Source organism: Phyllostomus discolor, chromosome 10 (assembly GCF_004126475.2).
Source record: "Phyllostomus discolor isolate MPI-MPIP mPhyDis1 chromosome 10, mPhyDis1.pri.v3, whole genome shotgun sequence".
NCBI classification, from domain to species: Eukaryota; Metazoa; Chordata; class Mammalia; order Chiroptera; family Phyllostomidae; genus Phyllostomus; species Phyllostomus discolor.
Genome location: NC_040912.2, coordinates 25,986,295 through 26,012,969, shown reverse-complemented (window position 1 = coordinate 26,012,969; position 26,675 = coordinate 25,986,295). Strand labels below are relative to the sequence as shown.

Genomic DNA, 26,675 nt, shown 5'->3' with positions numbered 1-26,675 from the left:
AAATTAGGCAAATCCATGTGAGTAGTAAACTTAAATATAGCATTAAACATAAGATAAATGAAAATCCTTTATCAGAATTGCTTTGGAATCTCAGCACCTCTCATATTTCACGCTATTATCTCAAATTCACTGTAACTACATACAACCTCATAAGTTCTCCCCGATTTCAAAGTCACTATTGACTCTTTGTCCTTTCTCTCCTCCCCTTACCAACTGCTGGGAAGGTTTTCCAAGTCTCTTACAGCTGGCCTACCTCGTCCTTCCTTATTGCAGAAACCTGTCTACACGTCACATTAGAACTGTGATTATTGACCTCTCCTTAAGCCTTTTGTTCAGCTTCTACCTTTTACCCAGCTCTAAGTGCTATTAATAAACTTATTTTATTTTACCAATCGTAGGCCATCCTGTTCACCTTCCATTATTTATTCTATAGTTTCATCAGAACATTTTAGTTTTCTGAGAATACCTGCCATGTCCCCTTGACAATGCCACACTTGCTGTGGTGCATCAGTCAGAAGACTGCCATTTCATGAGGGCCTGCTACATTCTCCTTGGTGGCAGCTACTGTGCTTGATGATGGGAATATTGTGGCAATAAAATAAACGTGGTTGTCCTGGTGGAACTGAGAGTCTGGTAGTGGGAACAACAGCTGTTAAACAAGTGAGTGCATATAATTGAGTGATTGCAAATGTGTGAAAAGCACTCTGTTGAAGAACGAGAGCATGTTGGAGCATGCAGGGGGCATGGATTCTGCAGGGAGAGTCTTGAGGTAGTGAGGTTGGAGCTGAGATGGGAGATGGAGCACATATTACCTGGTTGAGGTCCGTGTTGAGGAAAATTTTGGGCACAGAGCGGTCCTTGCTTTTCCCTGCATCACTTCCACCCTGTCATCAAGCAAATTCTCACAGTTTGGTCACGCCGCCTGCTCACCCTCACTGGGGCATTTTGTCCTTCCATGGGCTTTTTGCCTTGTCACCTTTCTGACTTTGTGTTGTCAGCTTATTTCGGAGGTCCTGAGGTCAACGTCCCTGACTTGGTAGAGTAGGAGCTGCCAGCAGCAGGCTCTCAAAGTCAGATTCGTCCACTGCCTCCAGCCCTGTCACTCTCCTCTTCTTTTCCTTACCTCAACTTCTCTGATTTGGGGGGATTTCTGTGGGAGAGAAGCACAGGCAGCGGTGGAGACCTCAAAATTTATTCATTGATCTTAAACCTCTCCCTCCAAAACACCTGGATTTCATTTTCAGCATCCTAGTGGCTTCAGGGCCTAAGGGGATTGAAAAATGGCTCTTCCTTAGAGGAAGTTTAGGTATTTTGCTCTAGATCATTGAAGGTTTTGCACATTAGCTCTGAAGTTTCACATAATCTGTCACTATGCTCTGTTTATCCGGTACTTTATATTTCAGATTTTGATACAGCACAGCATATGGATATTCAGTATGGCTAACATCATGTTGTTACCTGATAATGTACATACAGTGAGCTTGCAGACACACAGCAGCAGAAGCGGCATTGTTGTGCTGGCACCGAGTGGCCGAGGTGGGCTCTCCTGAGCACGCCATTTTTCTGCAGGCCGTTGCAACCAGCGGCTGGCCACACCATTTCCCGTAGCCAGGCCCTTCCGTGAGCCACAGCCAGTTCTGTGGCAGAGAGAAAGGAAACAATTTCCTGCACTTGAGTTTTCCTTTTTTATTTATATATGTTAATATAATAATAGGAATACGGGGTGAAGACTGATTATAGTATCTGTATGTCAACACTTACTAGAATAAAACTAAAATAGATTGTAAAATACAGTATTAAACAGTATGGACTTATCTTTAACTTCCACCATTTTATGGTTCTAAGTAGAGGGTAACAATCTTATATTTAATTTTTTTCTTTAATTGTGGTAAAACACACAAGTTTTATCATCTTAAAGTTCAACAGCGTTAACTACATTCCCAGTGTTGTAAACCAGTCTCCAGAACTCTGTTCACACTGGAAACCCAAACTGGCCCTGCTGAAGGGCCCTGTCTGCCCCGCCCCCGGCCCCCGGCAGCCTCTGTCTGCTTCTGTCTCTGTGAGTTCGGCTGTTCTGCCTTAGCGCTGTGGCTCAGTTGGTCGTTCCACTGTCCCGTGAGTCGGGAGTTTGTGGTATAAGGGGGATAAGTGGAAAAAAAATACAATGGAAGGAAATAAAGATTTATTTAAAAGATAAGTAAAGTAAAAAAATATTTTAAAAAAGAAAGAAAGAAAGGCGGTGGGTTGATTCCTGGTCAAGGCACATACCTTGGTTGCAGGTTCTGTCCCTCATCGGGGAGTGTATGAGAGGCAGCCACTCAGTGTTTCTCTCCCTCTTTCTCTCCCTCCCTTCCCCTCCCTAAAATCAGTAAGCATGTCCTCAGGTGAGAATAAAACATATATATATATGTTTTATATTTATATAAAATATATATATATATATATTTTTTACTGTTCTAGGAACCTCATGTGAATGGACTCATACAGTATTTGTCTTCCTGTGGCAGACTTTACTTGGTATAATAGTGTCTTCAGGGCTTCCACATTGTAGCGTATGTCACGGTTTCTTTTCACAGCTGAATACTATTCCCATGTATGTATACACCACATCCTGTTTATCCAGTCATCTGTTGTTGGACACTTGGGTTGCTGTCACCTTTCGGCTCTTGTAAATAATGCTGCCATTGACATGGAGGTACGAGTATTTCTTGAAGACCTGCTTTCAGTTCTTTTGGGAATGTACCTTATTGCACCTCAACCTTAGCACAGAGATATGTGCTCCCTAATTATTTAAACAAGTGGGAGGGAAGAAGAGACCAAGGGAGGGGACAGCCATTTCAAAAATTAGGCGGATGATAGTCTGTCAGTCATGCCAGGTTATCTCAGTTGATTTCAGTGTTTTTCTAAGTATCGTTCAGCAACCCCCTGCAGTAGGGCTCCCTGGCACGCCTGCTGATAGTTCAGACTTTTAGGCCCTTCACCAGACTTCACACGTTTGGATCTCTTGTGAGACTCCAGCATTGGCATCCAGGTGATTCTTACACACACCAAAATGTGCGAGGCACTGCCTGCTGGTGAGGAGATCTCAGTCGTCCACTGGGGACAACGCACAGGAAGGCCCTGCCCTCCGCTGTCAGCCCCTGCTGTCCTCTGGGGCTCATCCATCCGGGCTAGGCCATGACTCACTTTTTTTTCTCTCTGTCTGTACATTGCAGCCCAACTCAAAGTTCATAAATTTAGCAAAAGATGGCCAGGCCCGGGTTCACAACCCTGAGCTTTGATCCAGGCCCTTTCGGGGTCCTTCCTCAGGATGCTGATTGGTGATTCACTGTTGCTGTCTTCCTGCTTCTCCAGTCAGTGGGCCCGTGAAGAGGCTGAGGCTTCCTCCCTCAGGCCTTGGGGTGTTTGGGCCTACCTGAGTTCTTAAAGGGACCAGATCTCTTTTCTCATATGAACATTTTCAATAGGACATATGCGTAGTACACTGTGACCTTCGGGAAAGTCATTTCACACATTTATGTTGTATAACTGAATGACAGGTGTGACATCTTCAATAAAACAAACCAGATTCTTTTGCATTTTAAAATCAAACTGTCTTCACCTACTTACCACAGCATATCGACCACATGTGGCTTTGCTTCTAATTGTGATTTGCAAGAGATTCACTTTTTAAATATCAACTTTTCTCCAAGTAATGTTGATGCATTTTCAGAAATATACTCTTCAAACTTGTGTGTGATAGAAGAGCGTGTTTAATATTTGACTTTCATTAAAAGTAATGATACCGGCTAATGACATACTTTTTTTTTTTAAATGACTGGAGCTGGGGGGCAAAGGGAAGAAAAGCCCTCAGGAGGAAACGTGCTGGTGTCACACGTGGTCACGTTTTCACAGTGTGCTCCACACAAGTGTCCATGCCTGAATGGAGTTGGTGCTCCCATAATTTTTCCTTTTGGCTCATTTGTACATCCAGTTCTTGTGGTTTCCGTTTGCTTGTTTGAAATCCCTTCTAGAATGTAAATACTGTGAGGGCAGCGATGCTGTTACTGTACTTTACATGGTACTCAGCGTGATATATGGCGCCAGGGAGGAGTTCGTCAAATTTTTATTGAATGAATGAAATTTAGCTTGACACTGATGGTAATATATTTCATATATTGCTTTTATCGTTTCTGCTAGAAATTTCCTCTGCAGTTTTCAGTTACAGTGCAACTCTTGTATCAATCTATGAACTAAATTTCTAGAGATTGAGAAGTTTACCTACCTACTATCTCTGGTTGGACCAATTGATGCTACAGGTTGAAACACATTTGATTTCATGGGGCCACTTATTTTTCTGTGTTGAAAACTGACTGAACAGAATTCCTGACACCAGACAGTAATTTCACAAGTTTATTCTCCTGGATGGAAAGGAGACTAAACACTCTTGTGTTTGCCCGACTTGATCTCATGTATTTCCGACCCAGGTCTGCGCTGTTGTTGAGGGACTGATGCCGGCCTCACCCCCAGCAGGCAGCGTGTGTGGGTCTTTGTTCCAGGAGACTGGGGGCCCGGTAGAGCGAGCCCATTCTGTTTTTTCTCTTTAGAGCATTAGGCTCCAAGCCATGTGCACCAAAACCCTTTCTGTGTCGGCCCTGTGTGTTTCCGGCAGAGCCCCAGGACCTGTGGTCAGTGCGCTGCTTGGGACGGCCCTTTGCAGAGACTCCTTTCAGCAGCGTTTCGGGATCCAGGGTCAGGAATGGTCAGCCCAGCTTACTCTCGCGGTATATAAATTTACTCTGATTTAGGAAAGATCAACAAAAACCCTTTGAAGGCAGATTTGTACAGCATGATACAATATTGTACAAAGGTACATGTACAAAAGGAATTTGGCCTTTTGTGTTTCTCGTCTCCCAGCCTCAAAGTAAGGATGTCTGGACTTAACTGTTTAATGTAGTGTTAAATGCTTAAATGATGTTTTCAGATTGCTTTAAGATCTTCCAGGAAAATTATTACCCATAACTACAAAGTAACAAGACTCAGACCTAAAGACATCTGTGGAATACCAGGACAAGTTAATTAAGAGCAGGCCAGTAGGGCTAAAAGTGGTCTGACCTCAGTTGAATTTGCTGGTATTCTTACTTCCCTGAGTAAAATGCCTTTAAGAATTCGGTGTGACCTTAAGAGTTGCAGGTAGCAAGGAAGGTTTTTAGCTGTGATTTCAGTAGCATTCATAAGGTTAAACTCTAACATGATGCCAGAAGTTGTGTGTAAGTATGTACAATATTAAAGTTAAGATTCACACTAATACCTCATAAAGTAAGTTGCCTGTTCTTTTGAACCCTTAGTAAGTGTGTATGTAGAATTGTCTTTCTTACTGCCCACTCCCCTCTGTCCCTGACGCACAGTCAAATCAACAGATGTTTATTGAGTATTTACTTGGTTATCAGAATGATGCCAGTGATTCCATCCTTAGTGAATTTTGGGTGTAATAATTTTAACTTGCTTTTTGTTAATTCCCAGCCAGCCTTTTCCTCTATTTGTTTGCTGACTGTATTCTTCCCTTTATGTCTTAGCTGTTCCCATTCTTGGCTCATTTTCTTGAGGGGTTCTAACGGTTGTTATCAGAATCCTGACCTAACAGCAGGAGGCTCCCGGGAAGGGCACGTCTTCAGCAGTTAGTGCTTTTGTTTTTTCTTCATTCTTTTTTCTTCATTCTTTTTCTTCATTCTTTTCTTCCACTTTTCTCCCTTCTTTTTTGTGGTGGAAAATGGGGAGTGAGTGGACAGTTCTAGGAAAAGTGGAAGGAAAAACTACCTGAACTGGGGGTGACTTTAATGTAAAGTGTGTTAAACTGAGTTGAATAACAACTCAAGTTTTGGTAGGTAATGGGAAGCCACGTATTACATAATGGCTTGGCATTGTCAGCAGACTTGGATTTTAACACCGTTTGCCATTCTTAAATAGACATAATAAAGCCAGCTCACAGCACTGCCCTGAGGACTAAATGACCCTCCCGGTGAGGGCCTCTCCCAGAGCCTCTCCAAGCTGAAGATAATGGCCTCAGCTACAAGACAAAGGCCGAACAGCAGTAGACAGCAAGACGGAACCTTATCTTGCCCCAGCTCCTCTCCCTTCTCTGCAATTAGGGTTTAGCACGTTTTCTCATTTAATCTTTGTAACAACCTCATTATGTATCATTATTCCCATTTTCAGATGAGGAAATTGAGGCTCTGAGAAGTTAAGTAACATGTACCAGGTCACGGATGTGGTAAAGGATTTGTGTCGAGATCTGTCAGATTCCAAGCCATTCTCTCGCCACAGTGCCAGGCAGCCTTGTATAATGAGTGTGTGATGGAGGAATGAAAAGGAGTTCATGGAGTGGCCATTCCACTGTTCTTTCCACTACTTCACTGGGTGAATGACTAATAAGCAAACACTCCCAGAGGGTATTTGCATGTAAAAGAGGAGCTCATTAACCCTAATGAATCTCTAATTGGTGGAATTCGTGGAGGAGATATTTCAGAGCACCGGGGTTTCCCCCTGTGTCTTCAAGGTGCTTGGCTATCCTTTTCTCCTCTGTAGGTTATCAACTGTTCTGGCATCAGAGTATGTGGTAGCATGCAGCCACATAATGCTAGTCTGCCCCAAATGCAACTGTCTGGGTGCACAGGGAGTTGTGGAGAGAATCATCTGAGGAAGTATGGGTTAGTATTGCATAAAATGAATATTCAAAAGCTAAGTGACAAATATGGCAATGTCGAGGGTCTTCTGGAGGGTCAAGTAAAAGTATATTTCATAATTAATTTTCACTTTGGAAATGATATATCAGCATTTTCCATTATGTGTTCATAGACCCCTGCAAGATGTTTAATATTTATTAGGTGAGTAAAATGGCTTCATAGCCAAATATGCTGTGAAACAAATTTTAAAGTGTCTTTACTAAAGAATTTCTCAGAGCCTTTAATATGTTAAAGTAAATTGGTAATCAACTAAAAGGGAACTTTTCTGAAGGTTTTCCTCATACTTCTGACCATAGAAATATTTTTTCCCAGGTGAGCTCCTTGAAACTACTGTTTTATAGACTGCATTCTCAAGTATTGAGTTCTAGATAATTCTTCTCTAACCAAAGAAAAGAAAGAAAATGGTTTTATGCATTCACACTTTTCACGGGGGCGGGCCCCAACACTGTCCACACCAGCCCGGTCCTCGTCCTGTTAGGGTTAGGGCTTTCCAATGCCAGCACCCCTGTTTCCCAGTTAAGATCTGGCCAGTTTTGGGGAAAAAATTAAATAAAACAGATAAAGACCAAATTCTCATCTTCGTTGCCCATAAAGCTGATATTGAAGAATAGTGGCTTCTCTCAAGAAGCAAAGAGGTTTCCTAATCTAAACCCCAGAATTAGATTGAGCTCCATCCTGGGTCAGGCTTCCCCAGGTGGGGGGTGGTCCCTGTGGAGGGTCAGAGCAGAGACAGCCACATGTTCTCTGTGGTCCTCCAGTTCTCAGGGGAAAGGGAAGAACCAGAGCAGCCACGTCCTCCCAAATCGCCGACTCCTCCTGGACTGAAGTGGAGGGAGGCCTGGGGTGATGTTGCCAGAGCTTCCTCCTGATGAGTGTGGATGCTCCCTCCGCCACCCACTCCCACGCCCCCACCCAGACACGTCTCCTCCAGGTGACCCAAATAGGCATTTGGGTTCCCTTCTCATACTGGGGTTTCTCTCCTTCCATCCTCCTTCATCCCTAGTGCTCCCTCTTCCCCATTTCTCCCCTCCCTCACCCAGTAGAAGGGGATCATGGTGATAGTCTAGTGACCGTCTCTTCTTGTCTCCTCATACATTTTCAACATAATTCAGTCTTTTATCTGAAAAAGTGGAGTATGTGTATTCTCTAAAACAGGGATCAGAAAATTACAGCATGGCAGTGGTCTTTGTAAATCAAATTTTATTGGGACACAGCCTCACTCATTGGTGTCTATATTGTCTGTGGTTACTTTCAACCCCTACAATGGTAGAGTCTAGACGCTGCAACCAAGACGACGTGGCCCACAGCACCTAAAATGTTTACTACCCAGCCTGGTACAGGAAAAAAAAAGTTGCCCACCCCTAATCTAAAATACAGATGAATTTCATTTCAGTTCCTTAAGTCCTGAAAGCGCTTCATTTGTATGTACATGTAGCCTTTATCATGTATGCACTCTAAATAAAAACGACATCTTAAACCAAGAAAAGTGCATGTTGTAGTATGAGAGGGATTTCGCCCCTTATGAAATTGTTTCTCTCCTTACAAACTTCTGGAAAAGTGTGCAGGGGACTGACTGTGTGTTTGCCTTGAGGGACCTGAAGGAAGGCCAGTGGCTCACCCTGGTTGGCAGTATTTGTCATCACCAGTGGAGAGGGATGAGGGTAGATCATCTGCAGGGCCTACGGAAGAAAATAGGACCGTAGAGAAGTGTCTAGGAGCCCGGGGGGCGGCCCAGCACCCGATCCTTCCTTCAGCGAGTGGGAGCCCCCGGCTCCCCTTCACACCCTGTTCCCTAACTCGGAGACTTGGTTCCACCCACCGCAGCCCCCATTCCTTAGAACCTTCGACAGAATCCCCAGAGATGTCAGGAGACCAGGTTTTGCTCCTCCCGAGACTGTCTTCTCCCTGGGAGGCCTTGGGCATGTCACTGAGTGTTCTGGCCCCTAGGGTTCACTCACCTGTAACTGGGGTTGGGGGAGGGGGGTGTTTACTGCACCATAGTGAGAATTTATTGTAATGGTGTTAAAAAGAGGCTTTATGAGATGTGAAGTACTGTGAAAATGTTTGGTTATTTTGTTCTTTTTAAACAGCTGATTTGCAAATGAAATTTTGAATCTATCCAGCATGTAAATTATAGTGAACTGGTGTTTGAAAACTGAAGTACCTTGTTTCACATTTGTCACATGCATCTTTATTTATTGTTAAAAGTATGGGTAACAGCATGGTGATTGCTGGGGGAAGGGGTGTGTGTATAAAGGTACTAGATGATAATGGGAAAAAATACAATAAAGATTTTTAAAAAGTACCTAATGTTCATGTGGGTTATTAAAAAATGGATAAAATAACTGAATTTCTACCATAACAGAATAATTTGGCAGTGGGAGGAAAACAACTTCAAAAATTGTATTTCTTTGTGACTTTTTTTTTTCTGTTGGTTGTATAGTTTTCATTTTGTGCCTTTGTTTATAGAGAATAATCCTGCAGATGGCATTTTTCCTTGTAATCAGTTATTGTCCTATCTGAGTCATCGCCAGACATGGCATTTCGGTAAATAGTGCTTCTGTAATCGCTTCCAGGCAGATGTGTTGTGTGCCGTCGGGGGCACTGGTCGAATGTCTTTCTGGTTATTCAGGCAGAGGGAGAAATAGGGACAGTTTCATATAGCTACGCACCACAAAGTCAGAAAATGGCAATGGAAACACAGTGCTTTTAGCCAAATGATTTTAAATACAGTATTTGCATGCCTATGGGATGGAGCAGAAATCATTTTAAAAATTAAAAGAATCTTTCTTGTGTTTTTTTTTTAAACCTAAAAGACAACAAGTCTTTCATTTTGGGTGGTACATATTTTCTATAAGCATCACGCTTGGGAGTTGCTGAGCACACTCTGACCTCATTGTGCAGAGACGTGCGGCGGTGCCTTGACTGTTCTTGCTGCCATGGGCTCCGCCTGCCATCAAGGAAACTAAACTCATTGTTCATTGGTTTTTACTCAACTTACTGTTCGTTGGATTTTTCCTCTTGTGATTATCTTTTCTCTAACTTTCAGAGAGAAGTGAATTTCTGAAAATAAGACTCTTGATATGCAAATTAATGGTCTATTTAAATGGTCATTTAAAAATCAATCAAAATGGTTTAGTGAAGTTCTAGGTCACAAAAGTAGGCTGATTTAATTTTTCACTTAAACTTATTAACTCTGTTATCTTACAGATATTACCCAAAAGTTCCTAATGCTTTTGTTTCAATATTTTTTTACAAATTAACTTTTCTTAAAAAAAATTATTTTAATTGTTGTTGCAGTACAATTTTCTGTCTTTTACTCCCATCCCAACCCACCCAGCCAGCCCTCCCCTCACAAATTAACTTTTTAAAATCTAATAAGTTATGCCACAATTAGAGATCAGTACAGTATAGTGGTAGTCATAAATTTGCCTTTTAAGTTTCACAAATATGTTTTAGAAGAAAGAAACTAACTCTATGCTCAAATACAGTTTTTATTACATACCATTTGGTATTACTTGTCAATCTTATAGACTGGGCAATATGAAGAGAAGTGCACTAATTCAACTATTATTTATTAAACACCTTTCATGGGCTGGTCCCCACCCAGCTGTTATGTTATGCATAACTGGGAACAAGCCTTATAGCCTGGAATATATATTGATGTGCTGCTTGGATTTTAAACATCTTTGAGGCATTCCTCTATCTAAAGTAAAATAACTCTTAAGTAAATAAACTACCAATTTAATTCTTGCTTCAGAATTTAACATAATTTTAGAATTTAACATAATTTTATTCAATCCTTTAAAATTTTCATGAGGTTCCTCTTTGATTGTAGCCCTTGGTAAACTCAACTTCTGTATTTCATGTGGAAAAGGTAACCTCACCCTTCCTTACTTTCATATTTCATCTCCAACCCAAGACTTGTGACCTGCCTCCTGTGAACAAATTCCTGACCCTCGGCGCCAGCCGCGTCATCGTCTGTGCGTTCCCTAATGTACCCTGTTGTGGGCATTGCTGAGCTGGCCCAATTCTACAGGAAGAGCAGTTTACAAATTACTAAATTGACCTCTCATTATGCTGTAAAGAAATAGGCTAATTGTTTCTTCACTTACCATGTGTTAATCACAGCTCATTGGTGATAATTAATAAATAAAATAGGCCATTAATAATTAGATTATGCTTATCCTTACCTATGTTTGTGTGTGTCCTGTCCTCGGAGCAGGCCCAGTCACCAACTTCACTCAGTGACACAGCTCGCCCAGGCACCAGCCTTGGGTGTCAGAGTGTAACTGAAGGCCAGTCTTTGAATTTGTTCACTGTTCTTTCCAGCTGTAAAGACTGTTCCACATTTGGTTAACTATTACCCTCAAATATATGTATATATCTACTTTGAGGCAAATCCACAGAGATACAAACCTTATAAAGAGTAACTCTTATTAAAAGAACTAATTTTGAGGACAGTTGGTCATATTATAAAGACTTAATTTGAAACCAATTTGCCTTATTTTTTAAGCTGTAAGCATTATTAGTTTATTTGAAATATGACTTGGTCATTCTTCCAGTATAAACCTTTATAAAAGAGGGTACGTTTCTGGTTCAGGGTGTGTGTGTGTGTGTGTGTTTGTGGATGGTTTCTGAGACCTCAATAAAACTGCTATTCTTAAAAATTCACTTAACTTACTTTGTAACACAGGAAAGAGTAGTTGATTCCATAATGTGAAACATAATGTCAAAGATATTTCAAAGAAATAGAAGACAATTTGGCCTCAGTGATGTGGTAAAGTTTTCTGTTTATTTTGTTCTTGTGCTTTTTAGGAGATACGGCAAATGAGCAAAGAGCGGCAGCAAGGGGTGAAACTTCAGAAGTAGAAGGCAATCAACTGGTAAGTGAAACTCCGTAGAGTCCTTTCCGGGTGAATGGAACCAGTCCTGAGGGTTACATACTTCTCTGAGGATGAACAGTGACTCCCACTCTTACTGTGCAGCCCGTGGTCTAGACAGCAGGAACCAGGGGATCTGCTCAAGGTCAGGGGGCGCAGTACAGGGCGTGGCTTCCCAAGTGCTGAGCGTTTCCTTGTGCCGGAATGGAAGCTTTCTGTTGGACAAAGAGAAATAGAACACTCAAGTTAAACCATTTGAAATATTTTTAGTTGAGTGGTTATTTTCTAATACATTTGAAGAAATTGAAAATATATGAACCTGTAAGGGAAGGTTTGAAAATAATCTATTCAGACTATATTACCTTACCATGTCCAGCATCAAAATGCAGTTCTTAACATTGCTGAGTAGAGAGACTAGGGTATTTATTCTTTTCCACATGAAAAACTTATTTGCCCTTTGAGAATACTTGAAAATGTCATTAGGATACTTTCATATACTATGTAGAAATGAACACTGATTAATTGCTGAAACGATTTTTAAGACTTAGGGCGGATATGAATTCTTGGGGTGGAAGGGATACCCATACATTTTGAAACTTTCTACATGGTGACACACCGTTCCTCACACTCTGCTGTAGCGCACGTAGGTATCCCTGTGTACACCTGGAGCAGGGTCGGGGGCCTGGCTGATTTTGTTCATCTCCATACCCCTGAAGCCTAGCACAGAGTAGGGAGTCAAAGATGTGTTGAATGAACAATGTTTATAATGTGTATTTGAAGAAGAATTTAATTTTTATATTCAGATTTTCCATAATGAATGATTATTTTATAATTAAGAAAAAACTTATTTTAAGGAGTGATGTGGGAGCAAATTGATGTAGAGGAAGAAAAGCATCATCTTTCCTATAAAACCACATTCGTTTTTCATTCACACGTGCAACACACTTTATTAAGCTTTGACCGTAAAGATGCTGTGAAAGGCACTGAGTCTCTAGTGGTGAAAAAAAGATACAAGGACAAAGAAATATGTTCAGTCTATACACTGAAGCAACTTGATCTCTTTCATTTATTCAAACATTTAGTGAGTGATGACCATGAGTAGCATCTTTTGTGGGAAATAAAGGGTGATGTATTTGAAGTTCAGCAAAGAGCCACCAGAATGGGTTAGAAATCATCCATGATTATTGAATTTAATTGCTGAGTTATGGGATTCACTGTAAACGTCTGTGATACTTGATTATGTTTCAAAGTTGATTCATTGATGGAAAGAATTATAAGATTAATATTTCTGAAGAAGCTTTTGAGATTATGATCCTCCCGCATTGCAAACTAGCTCATTATTGTGCCATTTTATAGCCTCTCTATTACACACAACCAGTTCTTAACGAGCGGATTTATGTGTTCATGCTGTAACAGATATTTCAGAAGTGCCCACTATTAGCATAGCAACTGGGCGTTCAGAGGGTAGTGTTTGTTATCAGGAGAGCTCTCTTATGTAACAAGAAAGAAACAGGGAGACTGCAGATGCGACCACGGGGTTAAATCCCAGCACAAGAGCATAGTGAAATACTTTTAGAGGCTATGTATGATTTGACACCAAAAAGCTAAATAATCATTACCTCGACCTTAAGTGTCTAAAATGGAATTCATTATTCCTCTCCTTTAAAGGTCCCCAAACAAAAACATTCCAGCATGTTCCCCAGCTACCCACCACCCCATAGTCTCCCTTGATCAGTCAAGGTGAGATGTATCCAGCCTCGTCGTTTAAAATTCTACGTAAGAGGCTGATGGCTCCCCAAGTGTGTCTCCACCTAGACCCACGCCCCGTGCTCTGCACTGCATCCCACTGCCTATGTGCCGTCTCATGTACAAGTGTCCAGACAGTTCAGCCTTTACATGACTAAGGAAGATCTATTGAGACTTGGCTCTGCCCGCCTGCAGCTTCTCTCTGCTTAATGTTCCTCTCGGTAGAGTGTCACCACCCTCTCCGTAGTGGTTTAGAATCAGAACCCCCAGGCTCCTCTCTCTCCCTCACACTCCATGCTCAGCCCAGCAGTCAGTCCTGTCGCCTCTCCCTCTGTGCCCAGAACCTGACCCCGTCTCAACACTGCCACTGCTCCAACCCAAGTCTAAGCTACCACTTTCTCCAGGACACTCTGCCTTCATTCTTCCTCCTCAAGTCCATTCTCCACAAGGCAGACAAGAATATAGATGAGATCACATCATTCCTTGACTTAAAATCTGCTGGCTGAGCTGCTGACAGTGAGCTTCAAGGAGCTCCATGTGCTGTGCAGTCAGTCCCCTCTTTCTCTGCACACTTCAAACCCCAGCCCCGTCCCCAGCCGCCCTTCCTTGCCTCCATCACGTTCAGCTCGTTCCCATCTCGGCCTCTGCATCTGCTCCCCATTCTGCACCATGGCTGCATTCGGCCGCCTCCTTATTACCCGGGTCCTAGTTCAGGTCCCACCTTCCATGACTGACTTTCCTCCATCATGTTTATCTCATCCCAGATTATTCGTGGTTTCCTGTCTGTCTCCCCTGATGAGAACAACAGCAGACCTTGTGTGCCTCGAATAGTGTCTGCTACATAGAAGGTGCTCAATAAATACATGTTAACTGATGATCTAGGTTTTGTTTCATGTCATCATCTGTCTGCCAGGTTCAAGGCCTGAAGTTACCATTTGGGTCCATTCTTCTCACCCTCCTCATCAAATCTATCATCAAGTCCTACTGATACTCCCTCTCAGATATCTTCCAAATCTGGTTCCTCATCCTCCAGCTAGGTCATTGAGGATGAGGAACCTCATCTGTTCACCAGACTGTTATTAGACAAGCAGTTTCTTTCCCAAATCTCTTTCTAAAAATGAAGAGTGCATTTTGTTACTTCAGGCCCCTCAAATGTCTCGAAATCTGCAGAATAAAGCTTAAGCCCCACACCCTGTTCAAACGTGCCCTCCTCTGTGAACTCTTTTCCCTGCTCCCCCGGCCAGAGATAACCATGAAGTGCGGTTCCCACTTGTGTTGTCTGGAAGGTGGAGAGCCACCGTAGTTAGCATCAGAGCCTCAGTCACTGACAAGCTGTCACACATGTGGTGTGACACAGATGCCATCAGTGATTTCTGGGTGGTGAGTGGATAAACAAGCGGTCCTCTGCAGATGCTGTTTTGAGAATAGATCTCTTCATTCGATTCTGTTTTTCACCTTATATCATAAACACACAATTATTTTACCACTCTATAAAAAATAATTCTCTTTCCTAGGAGTTTCCCATTAAAAATCTGTTACTTTACATTATTTTTAGCACTCTGACAACATTAGCAAGGAAAAGCATAATGATTTCAGTTAGTTTTTAAAAGGATATACATCTGATTAAGAATTCTTATACCTAGAAGGATTCTCATTATTTTATTTTTAGTGGCTATATAAAAATGTTCAAATATTATTTATAGTGAGAAATATTTGGTAAATTATTATGGATTTCATAAGGATTAACAATAACATTCTTAATGTCAAAATATAACTCATTTTCCTAAGGATCCTTTGGAGAGGTGGACTTTAGTAGAAGAGAGTAAGTTTTTTTCTTGGACAGTTTATATAAACATGTAGATTGCCTGCTATTTTCAGGAAGTCGTTGGACATGGGATGGAGAGGGCACGGAGATACGTAAGGCTCTGTGACTTCCTCTTAGAGAAGCAGACATTTTCAGTCTATTCCTGGATAATCAGAAAACTCCACAAGTTACTGTAATATAAAGTGGATAAACACATTCATTAAAGTCCATAACTACAAAAATATCTGAGATTTCAATAAAGGAAGAAATAACATTAGAGTCAAGAAGGACTTCATGCATTATGTGTTTTGAACCATGAAAAAGTTTTTCTTACTATTTGTACAGTCAATTTTTACATTACTAAGATAAACTTCATGAAATGAAATTCTTCATTATGAACATTTTAGAAATACAGAAGCATGTGTGCCATGGCATGAAAATTCCTTCCACACGTGAATCTCAGGGACGGATAATAAAAGGTTAAAAGGTAAATGTAGTGTGTCTGTGTTACACGATAGTTGTTTTTTTAAATGGCAGTTAAAATGTTCTGTTCAGTAGGCTCCAACCTTTTTCCTTGCACTTTGCTGCCCAAGCGTACCTCAAAACTAGGTCCCTCCCCAGGTGCAGCTGTCTCGCCGACATCAAGGAAAGGCTAACGTCTAGGTGGAACAGAATTTGGAAAAAGGAGAACTAGTTTGGACATCAAATAATTTAATTTTTACAGAGTTAGATTATGAGATTTTAATACATTTACACAAAATACTGTGATCAACAGGATATTTATTTACACTGAGTAATTAGTGGGACTTTTTACTTTGTGTAAAGAAAAATAATACAGCATTCATTCCAGAAAAGCGTTATTTCTCAGTATGTTTTTCTCTTCTTCATCCCCCTCTGCGGAGTTTCTCTCAGTGAGGACTTGTTAGGCACCACTGTTTTTCCCGTGGTGTTCCCTGTCCCTGATCCCCAAGTGTCACCACCTATAATAGGGTAACTCAAGGAAACACCAAACTAATACAGTTTCACTCATTGTACTTTAGTCTACATTTTGAGAGCCATTGGTAACTTTTAACGGAATTCACCAAGTTTTTGGTGTGTAGAGAGTGTAAGCTCCTGTAAACCCATGTTTGGGCTTATTAAAATTAAAGTCACTAGACTCTAGTAGTACTTGGAGGAAAAAAGTTATAATTTGTAAGTAATTATCGGGTTGGAGGACTAGCCGCCTCATTCTGTTTTTTCTTTGTTCGTGGTTGCCTTTCTGGGTGAGCTCTGGTAGTGAGCTGCAGGGACCCGGCGTTTGCTCGGTGCCCTCCGCGAGCCTAGGGGCCTGTGAGACAGGGCTCAAGGGAGACGAACCCGCAGATTCATGGGAGGCCTGGTTTCAGTTTGTGCCATTATGACTCATCTCTTCAGGGAATAAACATTATAAGTAAGCAAGTAATTAGTCATTCTTTTCTAATCTTCAGCCACGGAAAGTGCTTTATATTGTGAATACTGGACCATATAAGCTACTAATTTACTGGTGGATCTATCCATGTTTGGTTTTGTAGGTACATTTTGAGAGCTACAAATATGTAAATTTCCACTTTTCATATAATTACATTGTATTTTGGTGACTTAATTTTAACACATACTCTTACGTTGTTTGTTGAGCTTAAATTTCTTTTATTTGTGCCACTAAAATGGTTTTTTAATTTGCATTTATTTTTAGTCTCCGAGACTGAGGAATATGTTTATTTATTTAGTTCCCTGGCCTAAGATAGCAAAATACAAAACAAGGCAATAAGGAACTCCACACAAAACCACGGCTCCATCTGAATATTTGTCTTGAGTGACAGCTCACTCGCATGTGCACATGGAGCCACACAGAAAATACTAATAACAGATGGTGTAGCCGTGGAGCAGGATTTACAAAGATTATTATCAGCTAGTGGTAGTGGGATATTCTTGTGGTTACACTGACAGAAGACGCAAAAATTACTGTAATAATAAACTGTGACACTAATATCCCCCAACTTCTGTTAACCAAAGTAGCTTATTGCATATTTAATATAATTTCTTAATGAAGACCTAAAACAATCATGCAGCCAATTTGTACTAGGAAATGTAATAGACAGAAATCGCAAAGACAGTAATTAAGGTAGCAGTAACAAGAACACAATGTTGGTTAAAATTAAGTGCATAATATTAGAATCCCTGGGAAATAAAGTAGGGACTTCAGGGACGTGTTTATTCAGATCATTTCAAGCGCACTTCTCAGTCTAGTACACAGCATTTGTAATGTTTCATTTGTACATTTGTGAATAGTTTAGTTACATGTGGAATTCATAGTTCAGTAATTTAGGGGAAAGTTGATTTTTTTGAAAAAGGTGTGGAATGCACATATCAATGAAACATTCATTTTTCTTCTATATGTTTTCATACTTCCCTGTCTTTTAACAGAGCCTTTGGGCCCTACAGGGCCTAATTTCCTTGCTGCATTTATTTCAGATCATCAGTAAAGTGTGGGAACATATCTCTGAGCTTTGTGAATGCCCTATGATGTAGACTTTGGTGACCACCCCTTCCACACAGGACTAAGATTATCTCATTTAAAACTGAGTTCTGCGTAGAAAAGAATCAGGGTTGGGTGGTGAAGGAAAAAGGCTGGAGAGAGTGCTTTTCAAACATGGTGTTAAGAACAGCATTCATTCATTTACTGAATGCTAGGATTTCGGTTTTAAGAATTTTTTAGTATAAGATGGTAGAGAAGTGTATAAATTTAAAGTTTGGAGGTTAAAGATGATTATGAAACTGTTTATTCTCACAACATATTCATAGTCCAAATACAGGTATAATGTGTATTGATATTGAAGGCAGTTTAAACTGGTACAACCACTTTTGGAAAGCATTTTGGCAATAAGCATCAAGAACCATAAAGATGTTAATATACTTTGACAGTAATTCCACTTTTGGGATTCTATTCTAAGAAAATAATCTTTTAAATCCACAAGAAGTTCTATGGGCAGAATGATGTCAATCCACTCAATGGAATATTTTTCACTTTTCATAAATGAAACTTATGATTAGTTTTCAATAATTTAAAGACTCTTGGTTTCAGAATTTCAGTTCAAAATATGAGGTACAAGTTTATATATACAGTGTAATTGCTGCTATGCAAAAACTGTGCAGAAAAAAGATGATGTAATACATCAAAACATTAAGCGTAGTTGCCTTTGGGATGATCACTCTTTCCAGAGTGCTGATTTTCCAGTGTGTCTGTAATGAGTGTATCTTATATTTTAAATGATAGTGAAGTTGGTGGTGAAGAAACGATGTATTCATTTACGTGAGGGCAGTGTTCGCTAAAGTAGAACTATTTTGTGTGGCGATGACACCAGTGGAGCGATCGACTGAAGATGATCTTTGGGAGAGATGTTGGCACTTCTCTGCCTTGGTTCGTGTAGGTCTGAGATCCCTTCGTTAGTTGATCACAGAGCACCATATTTTGATCACAATTTGTCAAACTATCTGCCCTATCAGAGGACTTTTCAGTGAGGAGAGAGTGAGGTGACATGCAGGTCGTTTTTCTCATCTCAGTGGAAGTCACATGGCCCACACTTCTCTCACTGAGCCACTCTGACTGTCAGTGTCATCGTGCCCGTCATGAAGTCACACCGCCTCCAAAAAAGGTTGTGGGCTGCTGGTTTGAATATGTATTTCTCTAAAAGTCTGACTTTTTCTTTTATGTTTATGCTGCTGAGACTCTTGAAGATAATTTTCTGCCATTGTAATAATAATTAGTTCATGAGCATACAGCTTTGTCAGAGGAGTGTGAGGTTCTTTGTTTTTTGTTTTTCTTAATATAAAACCCTTTCAATTTCTGATTTATTGGAAAGTACAGCACAGCTGGATTGTTGCATGCACTCTTTATGTCATTTAAATGGTAAATTTAATTTTATGATGTTTGTCTTCCTACGAAAGATACCTTTTGGGAAGAAGATTTTGTAAGGTACATTTCTCCACACTTTATTTTCATATGAATTACTGGGCCATATAAATGTAGTAGAAAGTATATTTTTGCTGGATTCCTCTGCTTACCAAGTCTGTAATTTAGAACAATTTGCTAAGCTTCTCTTCAACTTTAGCTCTTAGTCAGTGGAGTAGGTTGACTAGATATGGTGTCTGAGACCTTCTCCTCCCTAGAAGTCCTGGCTCTTTACCTCTTTGAACAGCGCGTTGGGATTTTGCCACCAAATGCCAACCTTCACACCACGACTTTGATGGGAGGTCCTGGCCCGGGACCTGCTGCATAATGAAGATCTTCAGCATTGATTAATCAAGCTTTCATGCTTGTGAGGAAGAAATAGTCCAACAGTCCTTATAGGTAAAGTGTCAGACTGCAAAAACCACTTCGAGGATCTTTGCTCTTGCTTACAGTCTGTCTGTCTTGGGAAGTGATATATTTGGCTACTTTAAATCTATAAATTCTTGACTTCTATATTTAGTGGTCGCTCAAAACACTGGCAAGAAAAATTAACTGGAGGCATGCTTGTTGGAGTTTGTGAAGATCTTTTCTGTAACTTCAAATCTGTATGTTTTTATTATTACTGCATCTTTGTCTTAATTTCAGTTTTGTTGGGAAAAAGTTATAATTGAAAGGTCACAATTCTGGTATTTTTCTGGCTTCCATTGGGGTAACTAGCACAGTGAAACATAATGTTCATTCATCCCAGCCTGCAAGGCCAAACCGTGTGAGGTGTGTGAGAGCCGCCCCTGTTTCCGTCCAAAACGCACATATGGTGTGGGTAAGCCAGTAATGTGAGTTTTACGCAATGTTTCTTGCTCATGTACACAGTCTGTTGCTCAGCACCAATTATTCCTTGCCAGAAACCTGCTAACCTGCTGCTTTGTAGCTCTGCTTGATGAAGCTAGCTAGGTAGCTTAAAATGACCACAATGATATTTATCTAACTTTAGCAATCTTAATTTGTTTAAGTTATATCACTTTAACCACCTACCTCAGCTGTTGATTCATTGCAGTTGATGGCAATTAAAATCAGAACTGGAACCTCGTTACTACATTCATTAGATCTAAGATGTGTTTATTCTCCATGTTTAGGAGGAATCCTAATGTGGAAATGTAGCTCTTTGCTTAACAAATGTAGTTTTCTATCTCCAATTTAGAAATTATTGTTTTAAGAACATGTGGAATCTTCTGTTTATGTTTGGGTAGTCATTTTGTTGTCCCATTTCCAGCTTTCGCTTTTGTACTTTTAAAAACCACCAAACCAGCAGGGTGAGAGGGCCATGTTGGGAGAACAACTGTTCCGTATTTCCCACAGCCATCTTTTTCTAATCCCCTGTTTTTTAATTAGTAGCAAATGGTCCTTATTTTTTTCCTCCTTTGGATCGTGTTACAGTCGTAACTTCTTGAGGCTATAGAGAGAGTTTTAAATTAAAGCACAACCATGTTTATGCTGTCTTCACACAGCTAGAGATTCTTTTTTGAAGGATAAATTTCATCTGACTCTGTGCAGTGGAAAAGTAGCGTGCAGGCGGGTGGGTACTTGGACTGATAGGCATTTTCTGAATATTCCATTCTGTACCTTATCGGGGATTCTTTTGGTGAGTTATGCTCATGAGAGTATACCAATGTGAACACACAGGAAAATGCACACTGTAGTTAAGCTCAGCTGAATTCACATAGATGTTACAGTTCTTTCCAGAGCTAGTGGGCCCCACTGCTATCTGTGTCAGTTAAATAAACTTATGTGTTCTTCCAGTGCTGTTCTGTAATTGACATTAATCTCCACCCATTCAAGGACTGTTTAATGTCCACTTTGGGGATGTCATGTTCTTAGACATGCCTTGCACACAATGCCTTTTAAATTAAGAAATCATGATGATGTGAATTCAAAAATTTTCTCTAACACCAGTTATGTAATAGAAAAAAAAATGTATGTACTAGAAAACCTCCTAATGTAAAAGCTGAAAGCAGTAATTTTTTAACAAGTAATAGCAACCCACATTTCTCTGCCTTTATATTCCTCTTGGAGAAGGACAAAAGATTGTACCTAAGAGCACAGTGGTCTTGGACTGAGGTACAATTTACATAATAATCAAAAGCCCATGAAAACTTCCTCAGAAATTCTGAACTGAAAAGAGTCAGTAAACTGTTGCATAATCCTACTCCTTAAATTGGTTTCAATTGGAGAATAATTTGAGGAACATTCTATTTGTTCATCTCCATATTCTGGGATTTATTACTGGATTGAGCCAGCCCCGGAAAGAGCTGTGTATTTCTCTCTCATCACCTTCGTCCGCACATGTTGCCTTCTCTGAGCTGTTTCTCAGCTCATGGAGTAACTTGGTGAGAAACTGCTGTGTGGGACACACTTTGACGTTCACTATGGGCACACGTTTACCAAGACATCGTCCACTCTGTTGCATTGTTTCTCCTGTGTGAAGTCCCACCTAGGTCTTCTGATTTCTTTTTGCTTTTATACTAACAGACAATATTTTGTTTCTACTGAGGTAATATTACTGAGGTGATACTCTTTTTCTCATGGCCACTGTGAATTTTATATCAAATCATTTTTCCTTTTTTTTTGGCAGGAGGACGTGCAGACCTAAATTTACGGCCCAATTCTAGTAATTATCTAGGACTCTCTAGGCTATGTATCTGCATACTTTACTTTCCTCTAATCTCATCATGCTCCTATTCTGTATTTTTCCTGGGAATTTTAAAATTTATTGTGAATTGTCTTGTTAGCTGTTTCAGATTCACTGTGTAGAAGAAGAGTTAACACATGTACACATAAAAGTATATTTATATAATACTTATATAAAATAAGTCTCTATGTAAAGTATGTTTTGTAATTGGTTATGAGATATATAAAACTCCTAATTTTAATTTTCTTTCACTCTTCCTTGTAAAAATGCTACTTGGTAAAATCATCCAGGAGGTTTTGTTGTGAGTGCGTGGCGTTGGGCACCTCACCCGACCGCTTTCCCGCACGCCTCGGGCTCACATGCTGATCTCCAATCCACTGTGATTCCCTCGGGATCCGTGCTGACTGGAGGGCACCCTGAACAGAGCCTCTGTCCAGCTGCTTTCAGTCAGAGTGGCCCTCGGCATCTGGGACTCTGACCACTTGCCACATCAGCCACTTCATGGTCCCCTTCTACACACCATTCTTTTTCATGCTCTGCCTATACTTTTTAGACGGTCTACCAGTTGGACGTTAGATGCCAGTGTAGAGGGCCCAGGAAAAGCGACTACCTAATTCGAACAGACAATGCCCCAGGAGTAATGATTCCTCACAGTACCGAGTTCACAAAGCCCCTATGGGAGCACAGACAGCAGTCGGAACGTGAACTTTATTTTCAGACAGGCATGGAGCTCAGATCTTGGCTTTGCTGTGGACTAGTTTGGAACCTTTGAGAAAGTACTCAACCTCTTCATTTCTTTTTGCAATAAAATGGGAATGGTAGTACTCCTTGCAGGGTTACTATAAGAATTGAGTGAATCAATATGTAATATTTATATGTCTATATAAACATTGTCTGACATATACCGGATACCCGATAGTTAGTTTCTTCTTAAATTGGAAGGAAACTATGGCTGATGCCTAGAAAGTCATGCCCAAGTACAGCTGAAGGGATTAAATTAGGTAGGAATTACTCTCAGATGAGAGTTACAGAGACTTGAGAGACAGAGGCTTAAATTTAGGGCTTTATTTTACCCAGGTTATGGGAAGTCTGGTGGAAGTTGGTGGAAGCAGTCTCAGGAGTTCAAGTATGTCAAGGCCAATGTCGTATGAGTCCTGATCTTTTCTTTGTAGTTGCTGTAAAGCTATTGCAGCTCCAGCCATCGTAGGTACTTTCTAGGAAGTTGGGAGGAGGAAGACAGTGAAGGGAGAATAGAAGTCCCTGTGTTCAGAAATTTCCCAAAAAATCTCTAACAGAGTTTTACTGGCCTTTATGTGTCACATGGCCACCTGTCACAGCAAGGGAGCCTGGGAAATGTCTTTAGCTTTGTACTTTGCTATGCCCAGAAAAATCAGGGTCCAATAATAAGGAGGACAGAGAAGATAAATATTGGATAGACTGCAAGCAGTCCCTGATATAAGTATCATCCCATTGTCTTCTAGAAGCTTTATTTTTCTGACAGTAGGCATTGGGGGGAATTAGAGAGAAACACCCACTGATGATAACTGGATTCTCTCTGGAGTAAGGAGGTCTTTGAGTAGTCAAGGGGGGATGGGAAATACAGAAGGATATTTACTTTATTGTCATATTTTGAATCTATGATAAGTTAGGTATGGTTCTGGAGGAACTTCATATATATCATCTCATTAATTTTCACAGGTGAGGTAGGCTGTATCATCTATATATTTTGCAGAGGAGGTGACTAAGGCTCACACACAGTGGGTTTCCCAAGGCCACAAGACCAGTAATCATAATGGAGCCGGGATTCAGACATGCGCCTGACTGGCCACAAAACCTTTGTTTTGCATTGTATTTCTTTCCTGCATAACTTGGCAGAAACCTGATATCACACTTTTTCTTTTCCATAGTCCCTTGTACTACTAGGGTCCACTCTAACTACATGTTGCCTGTGTTTCCATACCAGATTAAACAGCATCCTGTACAGGATGGCCGCTGTTGCTTGTTGAAAAGTGTACAGAGGAGGCTGGGAAAGACTCAGGGGCTGCTTCCCTCCCGTCACCACCACTCAGAGGTGGTGGTGGCTGCCTCTGTATATCTGCCTCCAGGGTTATTAGCACCTAGGAACATTCTTTAGAACAAAGGGACTGTGGCAGAGCAGCAGTGACCACTCTCAGGGCATCAGAACCCAAAACTGAAAGCAGACAGAATGACTTGGCATGGAGACAGGTCACTTCCCAGGTTGGAAGCCAGGGAATCACCCTGGACTTCTCCCTCCACTCCTGCCCAGCTGATCACCAAGCCACTCTGTTTCTGCCTCAGTGTGTCCTTTCTCTCCCGGCCCGGCCCACTGCAGTTGCAGTCGTGCAGGCCGCACTGTCTCCCAGTCTGCTGCAGAGTTTCTGAATGGCCTACTGATCCCCAGTCTTACTTTGATTAGGTTCATTCGCCACAGATCTGACCGCGGAGCTGCCTCACTTGATGACATCAGGGGCTCCTCGGCTGCTTACAGGGTAACTCTTGTGTGGGATGTGCATGTCCCTTCATGATCCGCCCTGCCTCCCGTGCAGACATACAGGTCTGTTCTGTGTCACCACACAGTTTCCTTCCAGGCTGCGAGCATGTCCTCTCTCCTGTGTTTTATCTATGCAGTTCTCTCCTCTTCCTGCAGAGCTTCCTTTATCCCCTCCCCTCGCGTTCACTTGGAAAATTCCATTCATCCTTCAGACCTCTGCTCAAACACCTTTCGTCTTGGATACCACCTTTGTCTCCCTCCGGCAGAGTCAAGTCCTCCCTTCTGCTCCCTCAGCACCTTTACAGGCCTGTGTGTTCTAGCCGCCTGCACCGTGACCCAGGGCTTCATGGGGTGGGGATCGCGGTCCATTGGGCTCTGTGTTCCTGTGCCTAGCGCTGTGCCCGGCACGTGTCAGCAGCACTCAGTCAACGTGTACTGTTTGTTGTGTGCAGGAACGAGCATGTAGGACGGCCCAGAGGCAAAATAACTTGTTCAGTTCTGTACTTGAGTCTTTGTAAAGTGACTCCATCCCTCTGAATTGAGTTATTCTTCCAGGTTCTTCCACCATTTCTGTTAGTTTTGCAGGTTATCTTGACTCATTTCCTTTTGGCCAGCTCCAAGATGATTCTGATTCCCAAGTCCTAAAGAGGCTTCAGCTCTACTTTATACTCCGCCTTTCGTCACAGCTCAGTTGTGTTTTAGATGTTTTTTCTCTTTATTGACTGTTTGGCATCCATTCCTGACTAAAAGTACATTTTAAATGGTTCAGAAAGTTTTTTCTGTTGTTTTTAAGTAGTGATTCCTAAGTATCTTTTGTGTGTTTTGCCCCCCCCTTAGCTATTTAGTAAAAGATTTTCTTGCACAAAATGAAGAAGCTAACAAATAAGTAAATAATAAGCATCTGAAGATTTTCTTCAAACCACAAATATTATTGTTACTTCTTAATTTTAATTCCCAATTTTTAATGTACCAAATAATGTTTATATTCAATAGTTGCTTATATTATATTATATGACAAGTTAAAGGCAATAACTAGAAGGGTGTAAGAGTCTTGAAAGCTGGAATCTTCTGTGTCTTAGTGCCAAAAAGCAATACTTATATTAAGTGTCAAATCAACGGTTGTGAAAGAAGAGAGGAAGCAAGCAATGTCAGTAGCATTTCAGTTCACTGGTGCCTGGCCCGCCAGTACCGCAGTGAACTTGCAAGTCCAAAGTCAATGAAAGAGAACATCAGCCCTTGTACACCATACCTACAAAGACCCTGCAGAAATCAATCGTGTGCAAAAGGGCCACAGGGTCAGATCAGAAGAGGTGCACCATTTTTAGTTGGATAAACCTTCATGGAAGTGAGCTGTTTACTTTCCTAAACCTCTACTCCATGCCTATTTTTGTGCTTTCAGCTTCAGTAGTTGTAGTTTTGCTCTGAAAAAAACATGGATTCAAATTCTGGTATAGAGTGATTTAATCAGCAAAAGGTCTGATGAGTAACTTTGCATTTGCATTTTTATCATTGCCTAAGTAAAAGCTGATTAGCCTGGTTAATAGATTATAATTCCCTAGCTCCTTATCCAAGTATATTTTTGAACTATTAGACCATTTCATTGATTTCGATAAATATTTCTCAAACACCTATTTGTTTTGTTGTTGTACTTCTAACAACTCATCATTGCAAGATCAGGCAACGCAGTTGACCATAGCTGAACTCCAAGACTGGAGGCTGCAACTGTGCCTTTCAGAGGAAACCATCACCCAGACAAATTTCAGGGCATCACAAAGCGAGCCGTCAATGAACCCAATGAACCGGTTAGCCATGCAGCTGCTTTCCTCGGTCAGGTGTTAAGGAGTTTTGCTGATGCAGAAAGGTGGCAGTGCTAAAGGAGGGTATGAGATCTGAGAATGATGTGTTATGGATTATAAATTATAGATAAATTATGGCTAAAAGCATAATATGAGTATATTAAGGTTTTCCTGACATGTTTAACGTAATACTTAATCTCATTATAAGTGATTACCATGAATATTCTCTTTGTATCTCAAGATCTTTCTAGGTGTTTATAATTCCGCTTTTTGGTTTCTACTATATTGCCTGGAATTGGCAGTCAAATCAAAACCCAAACTTGAAATTAAAATTTTCTAACAATAAATGAGAGAGAAGAAACAAATGAACTAGCATTCATTTTCTTAAAATTATATCTTTCAAATTTCGTATATTCAGATTTGAGGATTAAATATTGGCACCTCTCTGTCACTTATTTTCTGACTAATGATCTTTCCTGCTTCAGCTCTTTAAAGGGGTTTGTGGAGTTGCACGTTAGCATGCAGGCCCTTAAGCTGTCTTTTGTGGTTTCCTGAGGGC

General features: G+C 40.9%; 1 protein-coding gene and 1 long non-coding RNA gene across 3 annotated transcripts in view; one reads left to right on the top strand and one right to left on the bottom strand.

The window, feature by feature from the left end:
- Positions 1 to 26,675, top strand: part of UMAD1 (UBAP1-MVB12-associated (UMA) domain containing 1) — a 200,976-nt gene that overhangs the window by 127,306 nt on the left and 46,995 nt on the right. For both annotated transcript variants that reach the window (XM_028526216.2, XM_036010319.1), the window contains one exon: positions 11,541 to 11,608. In XM_028526216.2, coding sequence (XP_028382017.1) covers positions 11,541 to 11,608 — 68 coding nt within the window. The remainder of the gene's footprint in view (positions 1 to 11,540; positions 11,609 to 26,675) is intronic.
- LOC118496966 overlaps positions 10,313 to 26,675 on the bottom strand; it is a 30,492-nt gene continuing 14,129 nt past the window's right edge. The window contains exon 2 of the long non-coding RNA XR_004899505.1: positions 10,313 to 11,820. This is a non-coding gene — a long non-coding RNA (uncharacterized LOC118496966). The remainder of the gene's footprint in view (positions 11,821 to 26,675) is intronic.